This window comes from Hipposideros armiger, unplaced genomic scaffold, assembly GCF_001890085.2.
Source record: "Hipposideros armiger isolate ML-2016 unplaced genomic scaffold, ASM189008v1 scaffold_867, whole genome shotgun sequence".
NCBI classification, from domain to species: Eukaryota; Metazoa; Chordata; class Mammalia; order Chiroptera; family Hipposideridae; genus Hipposideros; species Hipposideros armiger.
The window spans coordinates 558,934-578,925 of NW_017732217.1; the positions used below are offsets into that span (position 1 = coordinate 558,934).

Here is a 19,992-nt window from a genome sequence, read left to right on the forward strand (position 1 = left end):
TAGCGCCCAGCCTGCGCTCCTCTGGCTGCGCGCCCAGCCCCACGCGCCCCCGCGCGGCCGCCGGGGAGGGAGTGGTGGGGAGGGGAGGCCTGAGCCGGGCGGGCGCGGCCGGGCCCCTCCGGCGGGCTGGGGCGGCGGCGCGGCGGAGCGCGGCGCTGCAGCCATGGCGGGCGGCGCGCGGCTGCTCTGGGTGTCGCTATTGGTGCTGCTAGCGCCGCTCGGGCCGCAGCCCGGACAGGGCCAGCCGCGAGAGCGCCTCCGCGTGCGCTTCACCCCAGCCGTGTGCAGCCTGCGCTGCGTCCATGGGCCCACCGGCCCCCGCTGTACCCCGATCTGCGCGCCCCGCAACGCCACCAGCGTGGACAGCGGCGCGCCCGGCGGGGCGGCCCCGGGGGGATCCGGCTTTCGCGCCTGTGAGTGCGGGGTGGTGGTCCCGAGGGAGGGTTTCCCAGGGGGAGGAGGAACCCCTGGAGATGGCGGAAGACAGATGGGGGAGTTCAGATTCCCTGTGCAGCAGTGCTGGAAGATCTCTGGGTACTTAGAAAGGGAGCTTCAAATTCCTGGCTTTTGGGGTTGGGTCTTGAGAGTCCCGATCTTGCAAGCAATGGGGGTTCTTAGGGACCTGTGGCGTCCCATGTGAGGGGATTGGAACCGACTTTCGTGCCTTTGGGTCAAAACTGAGGATACCAGAATTGAGGGACCTGAGAGCTTAAGGAAAGGGGGTCTGAGACTGAGTAAGGGGTCCCTGGAGACTAAGGGAGAGTTTCAGGGCCCTGGGGGTTGTCCCAATTCCTGCATCTATGGGTGGGAGGGATGAGGAAAGTTCAGGATGGGGGTGGCTGTGAGGAGGGGGATTGGGGTGAGAAAAGAGAGTTGAGACGGAAAGGGTCCATAGAAGGAAGGTTTCTGCAGGACCCTGAGTGGCAAGGGTCACACGTGGGACAGAAATCCATATAGGAGGCCTAGGGGAAGGGGCGCCCCCTGGAGGCAGTGGGGACAGGAGGAGGGTGCGCACCAGACACCAGTGGAGATTGGGAGCCCCCCTGCCCAAGGGGATTCAGGTGAGGTAGGGAGATCGGGCCACCTGTTAGCCCCAGGGTGTGGGGGTGGGCGGACTATTGGGGTCTGGGCCTACCTGCTCCCAACCCCAGAGGCCCTCTGGAGTGGGGAGTGGGGGCCCCTGGCGCAGAGAACTCACCCAGCCTGGCCCCCAGCCAACCCAGCCCTGGCGGCGTGAGCTCATCTCCCGCCCTAGCCCCCGCCTGCTGCCACTCCCTCTCTCCTCCCCTTTCTCCCTCCTTCCTTCACTCCTTCCCGGCCCAGACCCAATGCGCCCGTGCCAGGCGCCGTGCCCAGGCGGGTGCCAAACCCCTGGAGGCACAAGGAGGGGCATGTGAAGGGAGACTGACCTCGGCAGGACCCCGATGTCCTCAGCTCCTCACTCCTCCAGGGGCGTGGGGCATGGAGTTGGCCATGCCCATCTAGCGGCTTGCCTGGTAGTGGGAGCCCTCAGGGAGCTGGGCAGGGGTTGGTCCTGCATTCAGGCCAAGAGGAGGCAGAGAAATGCCCTGGGAGGCTGGGAAATGCCCTCCCCAGATCTAGCTGGATTACCACGACCCTCAGCAGAGACCCTTCCTATTTTGGAATCTTGATTACTAGTTAAGCTTCTCCAGGAGCTGCCACTCAATTAAAGACCCCTATTAGAGCACATTGGAGTCCTCCTGGCCTGGTTCTCCTAACTAGGGGAGCCAAGAGTCTCTGCCTTCAGACCCTAAACCACCTCCCTACCCCCATCAACAGACTCCAGAGAATAGCCCCCCAGTGAAGTTCCCTCCCTCCCATTTTTCTTATGTAATCTCCCCAAACTGTGCCCCTCACCAGAGAATTCTGTAGTGTTGTTCCTCAGCTATTCCTTCTCACTCCCAGAGAAACCCCAGATTAAAAACCGTATACGCTGATAACTCCACTCCCTAGCTGAATTCTTTTCCCACAAAAGACTACCATTTTCTTCTACTTCCAACTGAGTTCCACCAGAGATTCCTAATTCTTGTCTTTCCAAATCCTGGTCTTCCAGCTGACCCCCTCCCCAGGAACTTCTCATTCATCTTCAGAGCACCCCAGACTTGGTCTTGATCAGATGATTCTCCCAAGAGGACCCCAGACACTGTGCTCTCCCCAGGCAGCCATTAATCAAAAGATTTGGGCACCTAATCACTTTGATGGGAGGGGAAGGGGGATTCCAAAGTATTTTAGAGTCTTCCCAGACAATTGAGGCGGTCATGTACTTGCTGGTAACTCCCAGGAATCACACTTCTCCATCTAAGCCTGTGGGGAGGGGGATTGGGGTAAGGTTCTCAGCACCCTCAAACTGGCCATCCCATAGAAGGCACTAAAGTCCTGTCTTCTAGGTAACTCTTCCCCAAAGGACTTAATGGACTCCTTTTGTTAAATGCGTGCCTCAGTTTCCTCTGAGCTAGGCTCCCTTTCCATTCCAGAAACTTTCAGCCGTCTTTGAACCCCAGAGTACTGGCCTCTAGCTGTTTTCTTCCCAAGAGTCCAGTCTCTTTACCTTTCTAAATTTGAGGGGGGTCCCTCTATGCTTGCCTCTCTCCAGTGTGTGACTTACAATACCACACACGCCTTCCTGCGTGGCCCCGGCTGCCTGCCCCCTTCCTCCCCTCCGCACAGCTGTCTCCAGCTGTTCTCGGTCTCTCCAGGGGAGAAAGGGAGGGGGTGCCCTAGCAGGATAGTCCAGCCTTCTTTGGCTCAGCGGGCCCAGGGCTCCCCAAGGATCCGGAATGCGGAGCCACCGCCCTACCCCCGCTGCACCCCTCTCTTTGTTTACCCCGCCGCACAGCTGGCAGTGCCCCGCCCAGAGGTGGCCTGGGGCCCAGCGAGGGCGCGCAGAGAGGGGGAAAGGAGGCGCGTTCCCGCTGGTGGCCCCACCCCGGGGCTACTGGAGACGGGAAGGCAGAGCTAGAACTCTGGAGCCGGTGCCAAACAGGAGATGGGAGGAGACAAAGCGTGGTGGGCGGAGCTAGGACGCCCAGATAGCGGAGAGGTGGGGTGAGGGGCGGAAACGAGTGAGTCCCGTCAAATCAGAATGAGGAAAGAGGGGGGCGGGGCTATGGGCAGCGGGTTAGGCGCCTAGATAGGCGGAGTTTAGTATCCCACGGGTAGAAGAAGGTGATGTGGGCGGGACTGCAAGGGGGGTGTGGTGCCAGGGAGAGACTAAAATGTGGCTTTAGTCAATGGGGACTAGCTGGGTCTGCGGGGCTGGAACTGTAAAAGTGGCAACCGGACGATGAGATGGGCGGGGCCAAATGCTTAAGGAAAGCTAGAGTGGGCGGGGCTGAGCCAACGGGAGGGGATAGCACTGTGTGGGCGGGGTTGGTACACCAAGGGCTCAGCCTGAAAGTGTGACTCCAGAGGAAGGGTGGGATGACATGAAAGTAAATGAAAAGCTGGAGGACAGAGCGAGCGGACCCAGTGGGCAGAGCTATACCATCGAGGTCTGGACGACTAGACCCAGTCAATGCAAGTGGCCAAGGATTGGTGAGGGTGGCACAACACAGCTCTAGGCAGAGCGACTTAGAACTGAGTGATACTTTTGAGGGTGTAGTAATATTAGGAACTGAGCCAGTTTGGGTGCGCTGGCCCCAGGGTTGCCTTCCAGGAGGGTTACTGACCCTGAGGGTCCTCGTTTTCTCCCCAGTCCTGTGTCCCTTGATCTGTCACAACGGCGGTGTGTGCGTGAAGCCTGACCGCTGCCTCTGTCCTCCGGACTTCGCTGGCAAATTCTGCCAGTTGCATTCTTCGGGCGCCCGGCCCCCGGCCCCAGCCATGCCGGGCCTCACCCGCTCCGTGTATACCATGCCACTGGCCAACCACCGCGACGACGAGCACGGTGAGGGGTCCCCTCCAACCCCTCTGTCCATCACCTCGCCGTTCCTTCGACCTCCATCTTTCCTGCTTTCTGAGTACCCTTCTCCAGTGCTTCCTTTCCCCCATTCCTAGCCAAATCTGTAAGATCCCAGGTAGACACCTCTTTGCCCTGCGCCTCCCTCCAGGCGTGGCGTCTATGGTGAGCGTCCACGTGGAACACCCGCAAGAGGCGTCCGTGGTAGTGCACCAGGTGGAGCGTGTGTCTGGCCCTTGGGAGGTGGCAGACGCCGAGGCAGTGGCGCGGGCAGAGGCGGCGGCGCGGGCGGAGGCGGCGGCGCCCTACACGGTGCTGGCACAGAATGCGCCCCGCGAGGACACCTACTCCGACGCCTCGGGCTTCGGTTACTGCTTTCAGGAGCTGCGCAGAGGCGAAGTGAGAGGAGGGCTGTGGGGAGGGGCCCCGAGCGTGCCACCACGCGGGGGCGCACTCACCCACTCACTTCCCCACAGTGCGCGTCCCCGCTGCCCGGGCTCCGGACACAGGAAGTCTGCTGCAGAGGGGCTGGTGTAGCCTGGGGCGTTCACGACTGTCAGTCGTGCTCGGAGCACCTGGGTAAGCCCCAGGACGTCCCTAAGACGCTCGGAGCGGGGGAGGGGTGAGAACCCCGCTGCTCACCGTACTCTACGAATAGATAAACCCTGTTGACAAATTAGCCACGCCTACCCCATTGTGGGGATCATTCCCAGTCTAAATCCATCCGTACCGTTCTGGGACCGCCCCCTCTATTATCTGACTTTGGCTCCTCAGTTGTCACCCCGCCTTTGTGCCATGGCCCCACTCATACATTCCTGGAACCTCCCACGTTGCTTTCTGTCAGACTGCCAACTTAAGGCTGACCCTAAACTCAAACCGCACCTAACACCTTTTAGTCCCTCCCTCCCCACTTTCGTCCTCGCCCACTCCATTCTCTCTCTGGCTGCCCTGGGCCCACCCTTCTCTCTCTACAGGGAACTCCAACCGAGCGGGAGCCTCAGATGGTCCATGCCCAACTGGCTTTGAAAGGGTTAATGGATCCTGCGAAGGTGAGCTGGGACGGGGTGGGAAGGGCTTGGCTCTAGGGACAGGGCCAGCAGGGAGTTTGTCCCTGAAGCCTCTGAGACCATGGATTCCTCGATCCCTCGCAGATGTGGATGAGTGCGCCACGGGTCGGCGCTGTCAACACGGGGAGTGTGCAAACACGCGTGGCGGGTACACGTGCGTGTGTCCCGATGGCTTCCTGCTCGACTCATCCCGCAGCAGCTGCATCTGTGAGCCACCAAGAGGGGGCTGAGGCTGGGTCCCATGTCCAGCCTTGCCCTCAGACCCCATCCCAGATCATCCCTGGGTCTTTAATTCCCTTAAACACCCCCCAGATGCTCCCAGACACCCAAGTCCCTCTCCCCCAGTCACTCTTAGATCCTTCTCAGACTTTCTGGACCTTCTTCAGTCATTTCTAAGAACCTTTCTGACCTTTTAGATCCAGATCCCTTTAGATCCCCAGACTTCCTTCAGTTCCTCTCAGCCCCTGAAATCCCCTCATCTTCCTCAATCACTAGACCTTGTTCAGACCCTGAGATCCTCTCAGGTTCTCTCATTCACCCCTGAGACTCTCCTTAGGCCCCAAACCTTTCTCAGGCCTCCAGACCCCTCGCTCCAGACCTCTCACTCAGGCCCTGTCAGACCTCTCCGGGATATCCCTTGCACCCACCAAACTCTTCCTGGGAGCATTGCCCTACCTCCCAGATCCCCTAGTTCCACTACCTTCCCAACCCCACCCTGACGAATTTCTTCCCCCTCCACCAGCCCAACATGTGATCTCAGAGGCCAAGGGGCCCTGCTTCCGCGTGCTCCGCGACGGTGGCTGCTCGCTGCCCATTCTGCGCAACATCACCAAACAAATCTGCTGCTGTAGCCGCGTGGGCAAAGCCTGGGGTCGCGGCTGCCAGCTCTGCCCACCCTTCGGCTCAGGTGAGCCCCTCCTGCCAGGCCTACCCCTAGACTTGGCACAAAGTGCCCAATCTAGGTCCTGCCCTCAGGCCCTGAGGCTCACAGCCCTCAAACCAGGTTGGGCCCCACCCCATCCTTGGCCACAGCCACCCCCTGAGACACACCACCTTGAAGTCAGGCTGTGTCTCCTGAGTACCACCCCAGCTTTGGCAGATCCTAGCCCTTGCGATATACTACCTGCACAACCCTGTCCCAAGGCTTTAGCCTTCAGGAGCCCCCAGCTCCTGAAACAGTGCCTCAGTCTTTACTCTGCCTTGGGTCCCGCCCCAGATGCCCCTCCCTGAGACAACTCAATGGAAATCTACCTTCTGCCTAAAACCAGACCCCTTAACGGATCTGTTTCTTGGCCTTCATCTGTAGACCCTAAACCAGACCCTGCCTTCAACCCCTGTTCCTGCCACCATCCCAAATAGGGAAAAACACTTTGGCCTCTGAGATCTCTCATTCTTTGGCCAAAGTACTACCCTATCCCAGAATCTAACCCAAACCCCTGACACACTCCCAAGCCAAGCCCCATCCCCAGCCTAGGCCAGACCCTAGACTCCTAGACTCTCCTCGAGTATCTCTTTCTCTCTCTTCCTCCCTTCTTCCCTCTCTCCCCCTCTCCCTCTCCCTCCCTCTCTCTTTCATTGCCTCCTGCTCTCCTGCCATCTTTCTGCTCCTTTCCCTCCCTTTCCTGTTCCCAGAGGGTTTTCGGGAGATCTGCCCCGCTGGCCCTGGGTACCACTACTCAGCATCTGACCTCCGCTACAACACCAGACCCCTGAGCCAGGAGCCACCCCGAGTGTCCCTCAGCCAGCCCCGTGCCCCACCCTCCACTCCTCGGTCACCCATAGGTAAGTTGGCTTCTGGAGGAGGGGGGTGTTGTCTCCAAGGGGCTGCCCCATCCCCATAGGGAAAGGAGGAGAGAGAGGAGCAGGGACACCCAAATCCAGCTCTCCATTCAATGATACCCCTTCTTCACCAGGCTTTCTGCCCACCCATCGCCCGGAACCCCGACCTGAGCCCCGGCCAGGTCCTGAGCGTCCCCTGCCCAGCATCCCGGCCTGGACTGGTCCTGAGGTCTCTGAATCAGGTGCAGTAGAGAGAATGGAGGGCGTTGATGAGGGTATTACAGGTAGGGCCCTAGGGGGAGGTTCCAAGGATAGAATAGGGAGGTCACAGTCAGAAGAATTAAGGAATGGAGGGTTAGTGGTGGTTACACAAGGAGCTGGAGTTGGATAGGCTTGGGTTCAAGTTCTCTGTCAATTGGGCAAGTCATTTCACCTCTCTGAGACTCAGTTTCCTCATCTGTAAAATGAGGATCATTGTGAGGACTCAATCAGCTGTCTCTAAAGTGTCTGGCCCATAGTAAGTGCTCAGTTAATGTTAGACAAATATTTATTTTTCATGAGGACACTAAGAACGTATCTCAGGCAGAGGACTGAAGAGCAAAATTTAAAAAAAATGGAGACTAGGGTGGTATTATGGGGGATTCAGGCAGAAGATCTGATGAGAACATCGCACGATAAAGGAGAATGATCAGAGGTGGAAGACTGGACTTGGGGAGGGACATACATGAGGGTGTTTTAGGCAGAGGGTTTGAGGGGATTGTATTGGGATGAATGGGACAGAGGATTCAAAGATGGGTGACTGGACCCTAGCTGACTGGACACCCCCCAGGTCCCTCCGTGGGTGTGTGTCAGCGCAATCCCCAGGTCTGCGGTCGGGGACGCTGCATCCCGCGGCCCAGTGGCTACACCTGTGCGTGTGATTCCGGTTTCCGGCTCAGCCCACAGGGCACACACTGCATTGGTGAGCCAGAAAGATGGGTGGATGGAGGCAAGGCAGAGGGGCTCTGCTTGGTCACCTTCTGAGCAATCCCCTCTGTGCCCTCAGACGTGGACGAATGTCGCCGTGTGCCCCAACCCTGTGCCCCCGGGCGCTGCGAAAACGCTCCAGGCAGTTTCCGTTGCGTGTGCGGCCCCGGCTTCCGAGCCGGCCCGCGGGCTACGGAGTGCCTGGGTAAGAAATCCGTCCCACCCGGCTCCAGGCCTCACCCCTGCCCGCTCCTGCTGTCCAGGCCACGCTCCTGCTGTTGGAGAGCAGTTCCCGCTATCCAACTCTTCCCCAAGCCCCCTCGGCCCTACTATTGCGGCCCTGGCCCCTGGCCCTGCCCCCAGGCTAGCTCCCGCTTTCTCTTCAGCCCCACTGCTGCCCCTTCCTGGCCCAGATGGCCCTTCCGGTGGGGGTGAGTGCCTGCCCTACTACGGCCGGACCTTTCACTCGGACCATGTCTGTCTCCGCCCCTCCGTTCGCCTCCCCCCGCCCCCCATATTCCAAACCTTTGGCCGCGCCCCTTCCACATGCCGGACTAGCTTCCTCCCGCCCCCAGGCCCCACCTCTGCCCTACAACTGCCCAAGCTTGTCTCCTGACCACGACCCCGATTCTCACCCTGCCACACCAGTGCCCAGTGCCCGTCCCAAGATTTCCCCTTCCCACTCTCCTCCCTCCCCTTTGCTCGGTTCCCAAAGTTTTCCTTCCCGCCTTTGCCCTGCCCAGGCTCTGCTCTCCACAAGTTGCCCCCCTCACGGTTCCCCTCCACCTCTGGCCTGTCGGGTTCTCCAGCCCTAGACCTGCCCTCTCCTCTCAAGCCCCGCCTTCGCCTTAAACCTACCCACTCCGAGCCCCTCCCTACCCTCCCTGGCTCCCGCCCAGCCCGGCCCAGGCCCAAGCTTGGCTCCGCCCCTGCCTTCCCCACCTCCCGGCGACGTGCGGTCGGGAGGGAGTGTCTGCCCCAGTTTCAGCCTCCCGCTTTGTGCCCGCAGACGTGGACGAATGCCACCGTGTGCCCCCGCCCTGTGACCGCGGGCGCTGCGAGAACACGCCAGGCAGCTTCTTGTGCGTGTGCCCTGCTGGGTACCAGGCTGCGCCCCACAGAGCCGGCTGCCAGGGTGAGGGCCTGGGAGGGGCATAAAGGAGGGGGACATGTAGGGCAGGATAGAGCGGCAGTGATGGCAGGGAACGTGTGGGGCAGGGAGAGACAGCAATGAGGCAGAGAGGCTGATTGATGGAAGACAGAGGCCAGGTTTTGAGAACCAGACGTACCGCCTAATGACTGTAAAGGCAGTGACATGGGAAAGGAGAGGCCAAGCGATGGGAAACAGTATGGCTGAGTCACGGAGAATGGAGATGTCAGTTATGTGGGACCGAGTAGAAGGAGGCCCATTGGTAGGGACTAGAGAGGCAGAGTTCTAGGAGGCAGACAGGCAGCTTAATGGGGATTGAAAAAATAAAAGGAATGGAGGATGGAGAGTTAGAATGATGGGGCGGGGGACAGGGTAGCAGAATGTTGGAGACAAGGAGGAAGAGTGATGGAGGATGGAGTGCAGAGTGATGGGGACTGGTTGTCAGGTGGAAAGTCAAAGTGATGAAGGTCAGGGAGGCATAAAGGAAGTGTGACACATGCCTTTTGCCCGCTGCAGATGTGGACGAGTGCACCCAGAGCCCGGGCCTCTGTGGCCGAGGGGTCTGTGAGAACCTGCCCGGCTCTTTCCACTGTGTTTGCCCGGCTGGCTTCCGGGGCTCAGCATGTGAAGAAGATGTGGATGAGTGTGCCCAGGAGCCATCACCCTGTGGACCAGGCCGTTGTGACAACACAGCAGGCTCCTATCACTGTGCCTGTCCTGCTGGCTTCCGCTCCCGAGGGCCAGGGGCCCCCTGCCAAGGTGAGGGTGCTGAGTCCAAGCACACTCCACCCCCATTTGCTGTGGGAATTCGACATGATTGGGGGGCAGAGAGGTGGGTGATGGGGCTCAGTGCAGAGGGATGGGAGGACTGAGAGAGTGGGGAGGATCTGACTCCAGAATCTTCTCTCCTTTCTCCAAATATGAAGGTGCTCTATTTTTCCTTCCCTTTTGGATGATACTTTTGTGTTTGTGGGACCCCTGAGGAGGGGACAACTCAGGCAGGAAGGCCACATGCAGGAGATGGTGTCCTGGACTGGCAACTGGAGGGACCGTTAATGTGGGAAATGGAGAACGGTATCTTCCCTTGGAGGAAGGAGCCGTCTGGGCAAAGTGCAGGAAACTACCTCCAGACTGGAATGCTGGGGTGCGTGGTGATGATAATGGCGATGGGTCCACGCCTCTTCCTAAGCCCCACTGGTCCCCTCTCCCCCAGATGTGGACGAGTGTGCCCATAGCCCCCCGCCCTGTGCGTACGGCCGGTGTGAGAACACAGAAGGCAGCTTCCAGTGTGTTTGCCCAACAGGCTTCCAACCCAACGCCGCTGGCTCGGAGTGCGAGGGTGAGGCCGGGGAGGGAGGGAGGACTTTGGATGGGTGAAGGGGGCATTGGGCCACTCCTTCAAGGCCACCCTCTCCCCTGCCCCCCAGATGTGGATGAGTGTGAGAACCACCTGGCATGCCCTGGGCAAGAGTGTGTCAACTCCCCTGGCTCCTTCCAGTGCCGGGCTTGTCCTGCTGGCTACCGCCTGCACCATGGCCGATGTACTGGTGAGACCAGGCCCTGGTTGTGACCTTGGATCTGTATCACGACTTCTGATCTAGATTGTGATCCCTGCCCCTGAACTAAAACCCAGACCTGACACGTATCCTCCTGACCTGGAAGTCAATCCTATTACCTGAACCATAGCCCCCAGAGCCTGACTGTGACTCTTGACCTAGGGCTATGGGCCCCTGACCCAGACTGCAGTTCTTGACCTGGACCACAAACCCTGAATGTGATCTGCTTACTCTGTGACAGGTTACTCTGTGACAAGTTAAGGTTAACTTGACTGTGATATTTGAACCTAGCTATGATCCCTGCTGATAACCTCTGACCACAACCCTGATAGCAATTGTGACACTCCTGACCCTACCTGTCCCCTGATCCTGTATGTAACCTGTGACTCCTGAACTTGACTGTGACATTTGACCTAACCATAACTCCTGACCACAACCCGTGGCTCTGTGTGACCCTTAATACTTTTTTATTGCCCCTGCCTCTACTCAGTCTTTTCCCTGGATCCTGATTGGGTTCATGATCCCTGGCCCCAACCCCTGACTAGAGGCAGAATTCTGGACCCTGACTGTAACCCCTGACCCTAAATGGTCTCAGTCACTGACTCTGACCCCTGACTGCAGAATGTCATCCAATGATCCTGGTTTGTAACACTTGACCCCTTATCCTAATTAAATTCTGACCCTTGTCCCAGTCCAGAGTCCCTTCACCTGACCCCAGGATCCTGGCACAGGGAGTTCCTGGAAACCCTGACCCACAGGACCCCCAATAACGTTCCCCAGAATCAGGGAACTCAGGTCTCCTCAACCCACTTCTGCTATTGAGCCTTCACCTTATATCCAACCCAAGACACTTCCCACCACCTCTTCCAGACCCTTCTGCCCAAAGGGATCCGTCCCGTGTGTCCCTACACTGGATCCTTTCTGAAAACCCCGGTTCCCACAGATGTGGACGAATGCAGTTCCGGAGCCTCCTGCGGACCGCATGGTCACTGCACTAACACCGAAGGCTCCTTCCGCTGCAGCTGTGCGCCAGGCTACCGGGCGCCGCCTGGCCGGCCAGGGCCCTGCACAGGTGAGCAGAGTGCGGCAAGGGCCAGGGAGCCTGGGAGTGGGGCCTGGGTTTCCAGGTGAAGCCTGCTGCGGAGGTGAAGCAAGACCGAGGGGCTGTGGGTGGAGCTTAGAAACCAGCCATCTGGGGTGCGGCTTGGGGTCAGGGTTGCCGCTTTGTGGGCGAGGCTTGGGTCTCGGAGGGGCGGGGGCGGGTTCGGTGACCCCCAGCCCTATCTCTCGCGTGCCCTAGACGTGAACGAGTGCCTAGAGGGCGATTTTTGCTTCCCCCACGGCGAGTGCCTCAACACCGACGGCTCCTTTGCCTGTACTTGTGCCCCGGGCTACCGGCCTGGACCCCGCGGAGCCACTTGCCTCGGTCGGTACTCAGGCTGGAAATGGATCCCTAAAGGGTGGGCTTATACCAGGAAAGGGCAGTATAAGGAGAAGAGGGTGGAATAGAGAGTCTCAACTTTGGGCTGGGGTCTTGATGCATTATGGGGACCCGGCTTGTGGAGCCTCCTGGCGCTGAGCAGGGAGGGGCGGGGTTTGGAGAGGGAAGGGGAGGGGCGAGATCTGGATAACTGGGCAGTGATTGGAAAGGATGGGGCCGGAGGGTGGGGCTTGCAAGGGAGGGAGGAGCCTAAGGAGGTGGAGGGAGGTGTTAAAGACCTTGAAGCGAGAGGGGCGGGAAAAGAGCGGTGGTGGGGCGTGGCCTGGGAGGTTACACAGAAGAGGAGGTGGGTCCGTTTCGAACTTTGTCCTGCAGATGTGGATGAGTGCAGTGAGGAGGATCTCTGCCAGAGCGGCATCTGTACCAACACCGACGGCTCCTTCGAGTGCGTCTGTCCTCCTGGACACCGCGCCGGCCCAGACCTCGCCTCTTGCCTGGGTGAGAGGCCCCGCTGCGGCCTGATAACTTCTCTTCTTCTACCTCCCGTCTACTTTCTCTCTTGCCCTCTTCTCTGCGTCCCCCGCCTCCCCTCCTGACCCTCCTCTTCCCTCCTTGACTCCCCCATCATTTCTCCTTTGCCTCCCTGCCTCCCCTGTTTCCCCCATCTGACCTGCCCTGCCTCACCCCTCAGACGTGGACGAATGTCGCGAGCGGGGCCCAGCCTTGTGCGGGAACCAGCGTTGTGAGAATTCTCCCGGCTCCTACCGCTGTGTCCGTGACTGCGAACCTGGCTACCACGCAGGCCCTGAGGGCACCTGTGACGGTGAGACTACTGCCCCCGACCCGGTGATGAGTTGCAAGAGTTGGTTCCCTTGGGGAATGCCTGCCTCAGGGACTTGGGTGGAGGGAAAGGGGCCCCCAACCAATGCACTTAACTCCCTATCTCAATTCCAGAAATAAGCCACCAGTGTGTCCTTGTATTTTCTTGTGGAGGTCAGGTGGAAGGATGGGGGTTCCTATCAGGAACCAAGCCAAGCCTCGCTCCCAGAAGCAGCCCAAGCCCCCTCTGCCAGTTGAGCACAGTTCACATTTTGGGTTCTACCCCAGTAAGACATTTCCTAACTGTTAGCCTCTCTCCCCCTTTCTAACCTGATTAAAACTACAGTATCTGTTTCTCCCTCTTCAGGCCCTTTCTCTTTGGACCTCTTCCCACCTTTCATCACTCATTCTACTTCCAGCTGTCCTGGAACCCATCCTTTCCCAGTGCAAAAGGTTTTTCCAAGCACTGACTCCTGCCCTCTTAAGCTCCACTGTCTTTCCTCAGACTTCTCCAGGACTGGGAACTACAGGCCCACAACTTTCAGTCTCTGCTGCACCTTCAGACCACCCCTTGACTACTCGTCTCATTCTCCATGAGTTCCCACCCATCCACACCCCTCCCCACCCCTCACCTCCCAGCCACTCTGCCCCATTCCCCCAGCAGGTTCAAGCAGGGTACTGGTCAAGAGAGTAGGCTGGGACTAATCTATTTTTTGGATGGAGTATGGGTCAGCATTTTGTGGAACAAATGAAATGACTGTGGGCTGCCTTTGACTCTCTGGTTGCCAGACCTCTGACTCATGGAAACCTGGTATCAGGGGCTCTCATTCACTAATTCCACAAGAATGCACGAAGCTCCTGCTATGTGCCAGGCACTGGGGGCACAACAGGCAATGAGTCAAACAAAATTCCTGCCCTCATGGAGCTAACATTCTGGGGGTGGTGGGTTGAGGGAGGGGAGACAATCAATAGGTAAATTAATTCAAGATTCATTCAGCCAACAATTTGGGGGCACCTAGTGTGTTTCAGGCACTGTTTATGCCCTGATGCGTTGGGGAACAAAGACACAAGTCCAAGTCCCTGTTCTTGTGGAGTTTGCTTTCTAGAAAGGTGACAGTTGGCATACCAATAAATACATAGATATACTATCAAGTTTAAGGAAGAAAATATAGCAAAATAAATGGACAGAGATGACAGGGCAGTTGGGGGGAGGGGCAATAGGAGGGCTTGACCTAGACACTTGAGTGAAGTGATGGAGGAAGTCATGAAAATAGCTGAGGGAAGAATGCCCCTGACAGAGGGAATAGCAAGTGCAAAGGCCTTGAGTTGGGACCACGTTTGGGCTATTTGAGAAATGGCAATGATGCCTTAAGAGTTATTACTGCTCTCGATATTTATAAGCCCAGACTCCTAAAATATCAGATTCATAGAGACTTTTCAGTCATGGAACTGAAAGTGGCCTTGGGAACTTGTGAATCCAAGCTTGTGATTGCCCTCTCTTTCCTTCACCGTGTCCCTACTCTTATAGATGTGGATGAGTGCCAAGAATATGGCCCAGCGATTTGTGGGGCCCAACGCTGTGAAAACACCCCTGGCTCCTACCGCTGCACACCGGCCTGTGACCCTGGCTACCAGCCCACGCCAGGAGGCGGATGCCAGGGTGGGTGTCGATCAGGCAGTAGGTGATCTATGGAGGGGATAGAAGGTCCAGCAATGGCCTGACTGTCTGCTGGTTGCAGATGTGGATGAATGCCGGAACCGATCCTTCTGCGGGGCCCATGCCATGTGCCAGAACCTGCCTGGTTCCTTCCAGTGCCTCTGTGACCAGGGCTACGAGGGGGCGCGGGACGGGCGTCACTGCGTGGGTACGGGGCTCCAGGGGGTGGGTGGGGACAGAGGGTGGGGAAGAGGTTGGTCAGGCCCTGTTCCTCACCATAGATCTGAACAATGTGAACTTTGGGGGTATGGAATTTAGACCTTAGAATATAAGATCATCTCTGTGTCAATCAGGAAATCTTCTTCATTCAGATTTTAGTTTGGGATGCTTAAAAAATTCATGCATAAAGTGTGTAAAATGCACTGATCTTAAGTGTACATAAAAAATTTTTATTTTTCCCCTAGCATTTTATGAGGACATTTTCTAAACATACAGCAAATTCAAAGACCATGACCTATATTCTGTTATTATCATATTATCACTTGCTTCCTCATATATCTATCCATGAATCCACCTAATTTTTTTGGATGGATTTAAAATTAAATTGCAGTATATTACCCCTTAAATTCTTCAGTATGCATATCATTAACCAGAGTTCAATATGTGTTTATAGATATTTTCATTTGCAGTTCAATTTACATACAGTGAAATGCATGAATTTTAATTATACATTCTCTAAGTTTTGACAGATGCCAACACAACAGGCTTTATTTCTTTAAAACCAGTAAGTCCTGGGAATATTTGAACTTCAGGCACACTTGAATCCAGGAATTATAACAAGGCTGCTCCTTCTCTTAGTTCTGCTTTTCTCTATTGCATTTATTTTCAGGAAGACTCTCTTTTCACAATGACAATAGTGGCCCTAGCATCTCTGGTTAACATCCTCATCTTGACAACCCTAACTACAGAGGGAGGTTCTTTCTTGATATTTCCAGCCAAAGTCCCAGGACTTGCTTTGATTGGCCCAGCTTGGTCACTGCCTATCTCTGAACCAGAGAAATGCAGCAATCTGGTAGGCCATGCCTGGGACTTGTGCCCACCCTTCAGAGTAGATGTAGCTCTGCTCAAAACACATGGGTTAAAAATGAAGGAGCAGGGGGCTCCCAAGGGAAATTCGGGGTTTGTCACCAGATGATAAGTGGGTCTGAGCCATTAAAATTCCCATTGTGTTTAAAAGCTCAGACTTTTAGACCTTTGGAATCAGAGAAGTTTCCCACTATTGACTCCCTGTCCCCTGTTGTCTCCTGCTCACAGATGTGAATGAATGTGAAACGCTACAGGGTGTGTGTGGCGCTGCCCTGTGTGAGAATGTAGAAGGCTCCTTCCTGTGTGTCTGCCCTACCAGCCCTGAGGAGTTTGACCCCATGACTGGACGCTGTGTTCCCCCGAGGACTTCTGCTGGTGAGACTGATGTCACTGTCTATTTAACTGCTGGCTGATGGCCCCACAGAAAAACAATGTGGTCTACCATTCCTAATGTGGACAGCTGCCATCAGTTAAATGCCATTGTTTTAAACAAGAAGAAGCTTCAGAACACGTGGGTTAACCTGGGTACTGGGACTCAGCGTCAGAAGAAGTAGATCCTGGCCCTGCCTGACTTTATCACATTGCTTCGTTCAACAAATGTTCCCAGGGCATCCACTGTGTTTAGGCCCAATTCTGGGCACTGGGGACACAGTAGTGACCAGGGAAGACCAATCTGCCTTGAAGGGGCTTATAATCCAGTGGGGACAGACAGAGATATCATCAGACAGAGACACCCCAGAGAAATCAGAGCTGGGATGGAGGAAGCACAGGCCAGAGAGAATGAGCCTGTCATGGGGAAAGGCTACTGGGTTGTGGGACTCCAGAGCAGGCAGGTACCTGCTCCAGCTTGAGAGAAGAGTTAGGGAGGGCTTCCTGTAGGAGGGGATGTCTGAGCTGAGAGCAGTAGGATAAGTAGAAATGAGCCAGGCCAAGTGGGTGAGGGAGGATAGTTGGGCAGAGGGCGAGGGCAAAGGCAATAGAGGGCCTGGCATGTTGGCGGAACTGAAGTAAGTTCAGGGTGGCAGGTTTTACAGAGCAAGGGAAAGGGTGGGGAGAGATGAGGCTGCAGAAGGAGCCCAGCACCAGGTCACACTGACTCACCATGCTCAGGAGGCTGGACTTGTCCGGAGGTCAGCCTGGCACCATGAAAGGGTTTTGAGCAGGAGGTGGGTATAATCAGACTTTGAATCTTCCTCTGGCTGCCATTGGAGGGGGTGACCCTGGGTGCTGGAAGACTAGGCAGCAGGCTGAGGTAGGGACTGGGCAGAGGACAGGGCTGGACCAACGCAGGAGCCAAGGAAGGGGGTGGAGGGACAGGTGGGAGAAACACTCATGAGGCCAAGTGGACAGGCTGTGGGGCTGCCTGGGTTGGGGAGAGGTGCCCTGACCCAGGCCTAGGTTTGGGGATGAAGACTCTGAGGCCTGTTTGAGACATGTTGGATGTGAGGACTCAGGGAGGCATCTAGGAGGCCAGGGTAATTCCCTCCTCCTGCCTAAACTGCAGTTACAGTAATGGGCCAGCCACCTGGGACGGTGTGAGGTAGGGAGGCAAGAGGTGCAGAAATGACAGTGGGTGAGAATGGGAGAAAGGGACAGTGACAGAGTGGAGTCTGGTTCTGCCGCTAATGGCTGGGAGCCCTCTGGGCCTCAGTTTCCCCATTTATAACATGGGGACTGGAGTCTCAGCCCACGCTGGCTAAAGCCCCTTGTCTCCCCAGGCACATTCCCAGCCTCTCAGCCCCATGCACCTGCCAGCCCAGGTCTGCCAGCCAGGCAACCCCCGCCACCCCCACCCCGCCGGCCTAGCCCACCTAGGCAGGTCCCTGTGGGCAGCGGGCGCCGGGAGTGCTACTTTGACACAGCGGCTCCGGATGCATGTGACAACATCCTAGCACGGAATGTGACATGGCAGGAGTGCTGCTGCACTGTGGGTGAGGGCTGGGGCAGCGGCTGCCGCATCCAGCAGTGCCCGAGCACGGAGACAGGTGGGCATGGGCTGCTGGGTGGACACAGGGCTGAGGGTTTGGGTGGAAATATGTGGGCATGGGGCTGGGACAGGGGACACATTTGGACATAGGGCTGAGCTACTGGTACTGCAAGGGCAAGGGTGAGCTGTCAGCCCGATGAGCATGAAGCTGAGAGGTGGGCACAAACAGGCATGAGGGCTGAAGACTGGGGTGGTGAAGGGTTGGCATGGGGCCAGAGTAAGCACTGAGATAGGTGGGCATGAGCAGGGCTGGGGCTAGGATGCAGGTGTCTGGGCTCACCTTTGTCTCTATGTGCAGCTGAATACCAATCCCTGTGCCCCCATGGCCGGGGCTACCTGGTGCCGAGCAGTGACCCAAGCCTCCGGAGAGGTGAGGCCAGACTTTAAACCCCACCCACATTCAGCCCCAGGCCCATCTCCAGCTCACCCTATCTCTGTTTTCTTTATTTCTGTCTCACGCTATCTGTTTTTGTCTCCCCCAGCCCACCCCACCCCCATCTTCTATCTCTCTGTCTTCATCTTTCCCTGTGTCTACCCTAGACTCTATTGCCATTTCTCTGTCTCTCTCTTCCCTCATCATGCCTCAAAGCCACACACTCCCTCCACCCAGCGCCCCCCAAACCCTGGCCTGCCGCCATCTCTGTTGATGGGGGCGCGCCTCTGACCATCCTTCCCACAGACGTGGACGAGTGCCAGCTCTTCCGAGACCAGGTGTGCAAGAGTGGTGTGTGCGTGAACACGGCCCCAGGCTACTCGTGTTATTGTAGCAACGGCTACTACTACCATACCCAGCGATTGGAGTGCGTCGGTACGAGCCCCATATCCACCATTCCCCAAGGGACTCTCCCCAACCCTCGACCGCGCCAGCCGCCCTCTGGAATGTGGCCACTACCAGCAGGAAGTCCTTCCTGGAGTCTAGACTTCATTTGTCACTGTCCATGCATTGGGGAAAGGGGAAAGGGTAGAGCACTGCTTCTTAACCACTCCCTCCATCCCTCCCTAGATAATGACGAGTGCGCAGATGAAGAGCCAGCTTGTGAGGGCGGACGCTGCGTCAACACAGTGGGCTCTTATCACTGCACTTGTGAGCCCCCGCTGGTGTTGGACGGCTCAAGGCGCCGCTGCGTTTCCAACGAGAGCCAGAGCTTCGGTAACCGCCCCCAAGCCCTCTTCACCCCGCCCAGCCTATTACGCCCCGCCCCGATACTGCCTATGCCTTCCAGCCCCTCACTCAGCCTGAAGTTAGCACCCAGGCCACGCCTTCACAAGGGCCACGCCCCTCAAACTTTATTGAGTCTGTCTCCCTGTCTCCTAGAGGCCAACTGTCCTGGTGGTTAAAGGTGAAGGTTTAAGAGGAGCCTGCCACATGTTGGCCGTGTGTACACGTGCACGTTGCGTATCGCCTCTTGGACGCCAGCTTTCTTTGTGCACGTTGGGTGGATTGGCAGTAGCCCTACCTTATAGAGTGGTTGTGAGGAATTTCATTTTTAAGGACAGAACGGGACCGTCTTACTAAGTATTGTACTAAAGACTTACGAGTATTTCCTATTATTTCCCTGTGTATCTCTGATTCTTTACACCCCTCTGTAGGTTTCTGTCTTTAGGTTTTTCTCTGACACTTTCTGGGTCTATCTTTGTTTCTACGTCTGTCTCTTTCTGTCTCTCTCTCTGCATTTTTGCTTTCCTGTTTTTCTTTGAATCTCTGACAGTTTGGATGTGTTTGTCTCTATTTCTTTGGGTCCTTTCTTTCTCTTTTTGCCCACTGACCCAGACTCTCTTCTTCCACTTTCTGTTCCTACCACATCCCCTCGCACCCTGAGACTTATTCAAACAATGCTCAGAGAGGAAAAGGAACTGCCTGAAGTTCACACAGCTTTCCAGAGGCCAGGCTTGGATAGAGCCCTCTCAGACCCTATCTCCCAGCCATTGGAAACCCTCTTCTCTCTCCTATATGACAGCCTCATGTCAGACCAAGCCCTGTCCTCAATCCAGAACTTTGTAATTACCTCAGAGGGCTTCTGGGAGTCAGATCACAGCTGATAGGGGTTTAGTGATAGGCAAAGGATGGACTGGCCTGCTCCAACATGGGTGCAGGCCAAGCATTTGGGAGGATCCAGGTGCCGGTCTTACCCTGATACATGCTGTCTCTGCCCTCAGATGACAATCTGGGAGTGTGCTGGCAAGAAGTGGGAGCTGACCTTGTGTGCAGTCGCCCTCGGCTTGACCGCCAAGCCACCTACACAGAGTGCTGCTGCCTTTATGGGGAGGCCTGGGGCATGGACTGTGCCCTCTGCCCTGCCCAGGACTCAGGTACTGTCATCTGCCTGGGCCTCACTTAGAGGCCCTGCCCCACAGACTCCAGATCCAGGCCCTCAGGTCTCTTAGTCTTAGACCCAGCATTAGACCCCCCCCCCCAAATCTCCCAAAACTTGGCCCCTCAGACCCCTATGTCCCAGCCTATCTTGGTCCCTTAGTCCCCAAGTCACATCCCAAAGACCTCCCAGTCTTATCAGCAGGTCCCATAGTTCCAGTCCCATGGGGCTCTGAGGTCTGGTCTCTCAACCC

At 56.8% G+C, this 19,992-nt stretch overlaps 1 protein-coding gene across 5 annotated transcripts in view; it reads left to right on the forward strand.

Annotated features, from left to right (window-relative positions):
- The window catches only part of LTBP4 (latent transforming growth factor beta binding protein 4), a 36,200-nt gene that overhangs the window by 6,050 nt on the left and 10,158 nt on the right, over positions 1-19,992 (forward strand). The window contains exons 1-27 of one of the 5 annotated variants that reach the window (XM_019629800.1): positions 140-413; positions 3,716-3,907; positions 4,071-4,318; positions 4,396-4,498; positions 4,894-4,968; positions 5,071-5,193; positions 5,729-5,893; positions 6,619-6,768; positions 6,900-7,007; positions 7,595-7,726; positions 7,811-7,936; positions 8,741-8,866; positions 9,398-9,640; positions 10,095-10,220; positions 10,309-10,428; positions 11,381-11,509; positions 11,738-11,863; positions 12,254-12,376; positions 12,570-12,701; positions 14,226-14,357; positions 14,437-14,562; positions 15,669-15,815; positions 17,159-17,425; positions 17,726-17,797; positions 18,107-18,235; positions 18,431-18,577; positions 19,585-19,737. In XM_019629800.1, coding sequence (XP_019485345.1) covers positions 164-413; positions 3,716-3,907; positions 4,071-4,318; positions 4,396-4,498; positions 4,894-4,968; positions 5,071-5,193; positions 5,729-5,893; positions 6,619-6,768; positions 6,900-7,007; positions 7,595-7,726; positions 7,811-7,936; positions 8,741-8,866; positions 9,398-9,640; positions 10,095-10,220; positions 10,309-10,428; positions 11,381-11,509; positions 11,738-11,863; positions 12,254-12,376; positions 12,570-12,701; positions 14,226-14,357; positions 14,437-14,562; positions 15,669-15,815; positions 17,159-17,425; positions 17,726-17,797; positions 18,107-18,235; positions 18,431-18,577; positions 19,585-19,737 — 3,970 coding nt within the window. In that variant the 5' untranslated portion in view covers positions 140-163. Of the gene's footprint in view, positions 1-139; positions 414-3,715; positions 3,908-4,070; positions 4,319-4,395; positions 4,499-4,893; positions 4,969-5,070; positions 5,194-5,728; positions 5,894-6,618; positions 6,769-6,899; positions 7,008-7,594; positions 7,727-7,810; positions 7,937-8,740; positions 8,867-9,397; positions 9,641-10,094; positions 10,221-10,308; positions 10,429-11,380; positions 11,510-11,737; positions 11,864-12,253; positions 12,377-12,569; positions 12,702-14,225; positions 14,358-14,436; positions 14,563-15,668; positions 15,816-17,158; positions 17,426-17,725; positions 17,798-18,106; positions 18,236-18,430; positions 18,578-19,584; positions 19,738-19,992 lie in introns of those variants that run through there. The other 4 variants (XM_019629804.1, XM_019629802.1, XM_019629801.1 and 1 more) reach the window with 4 other exon arrangements.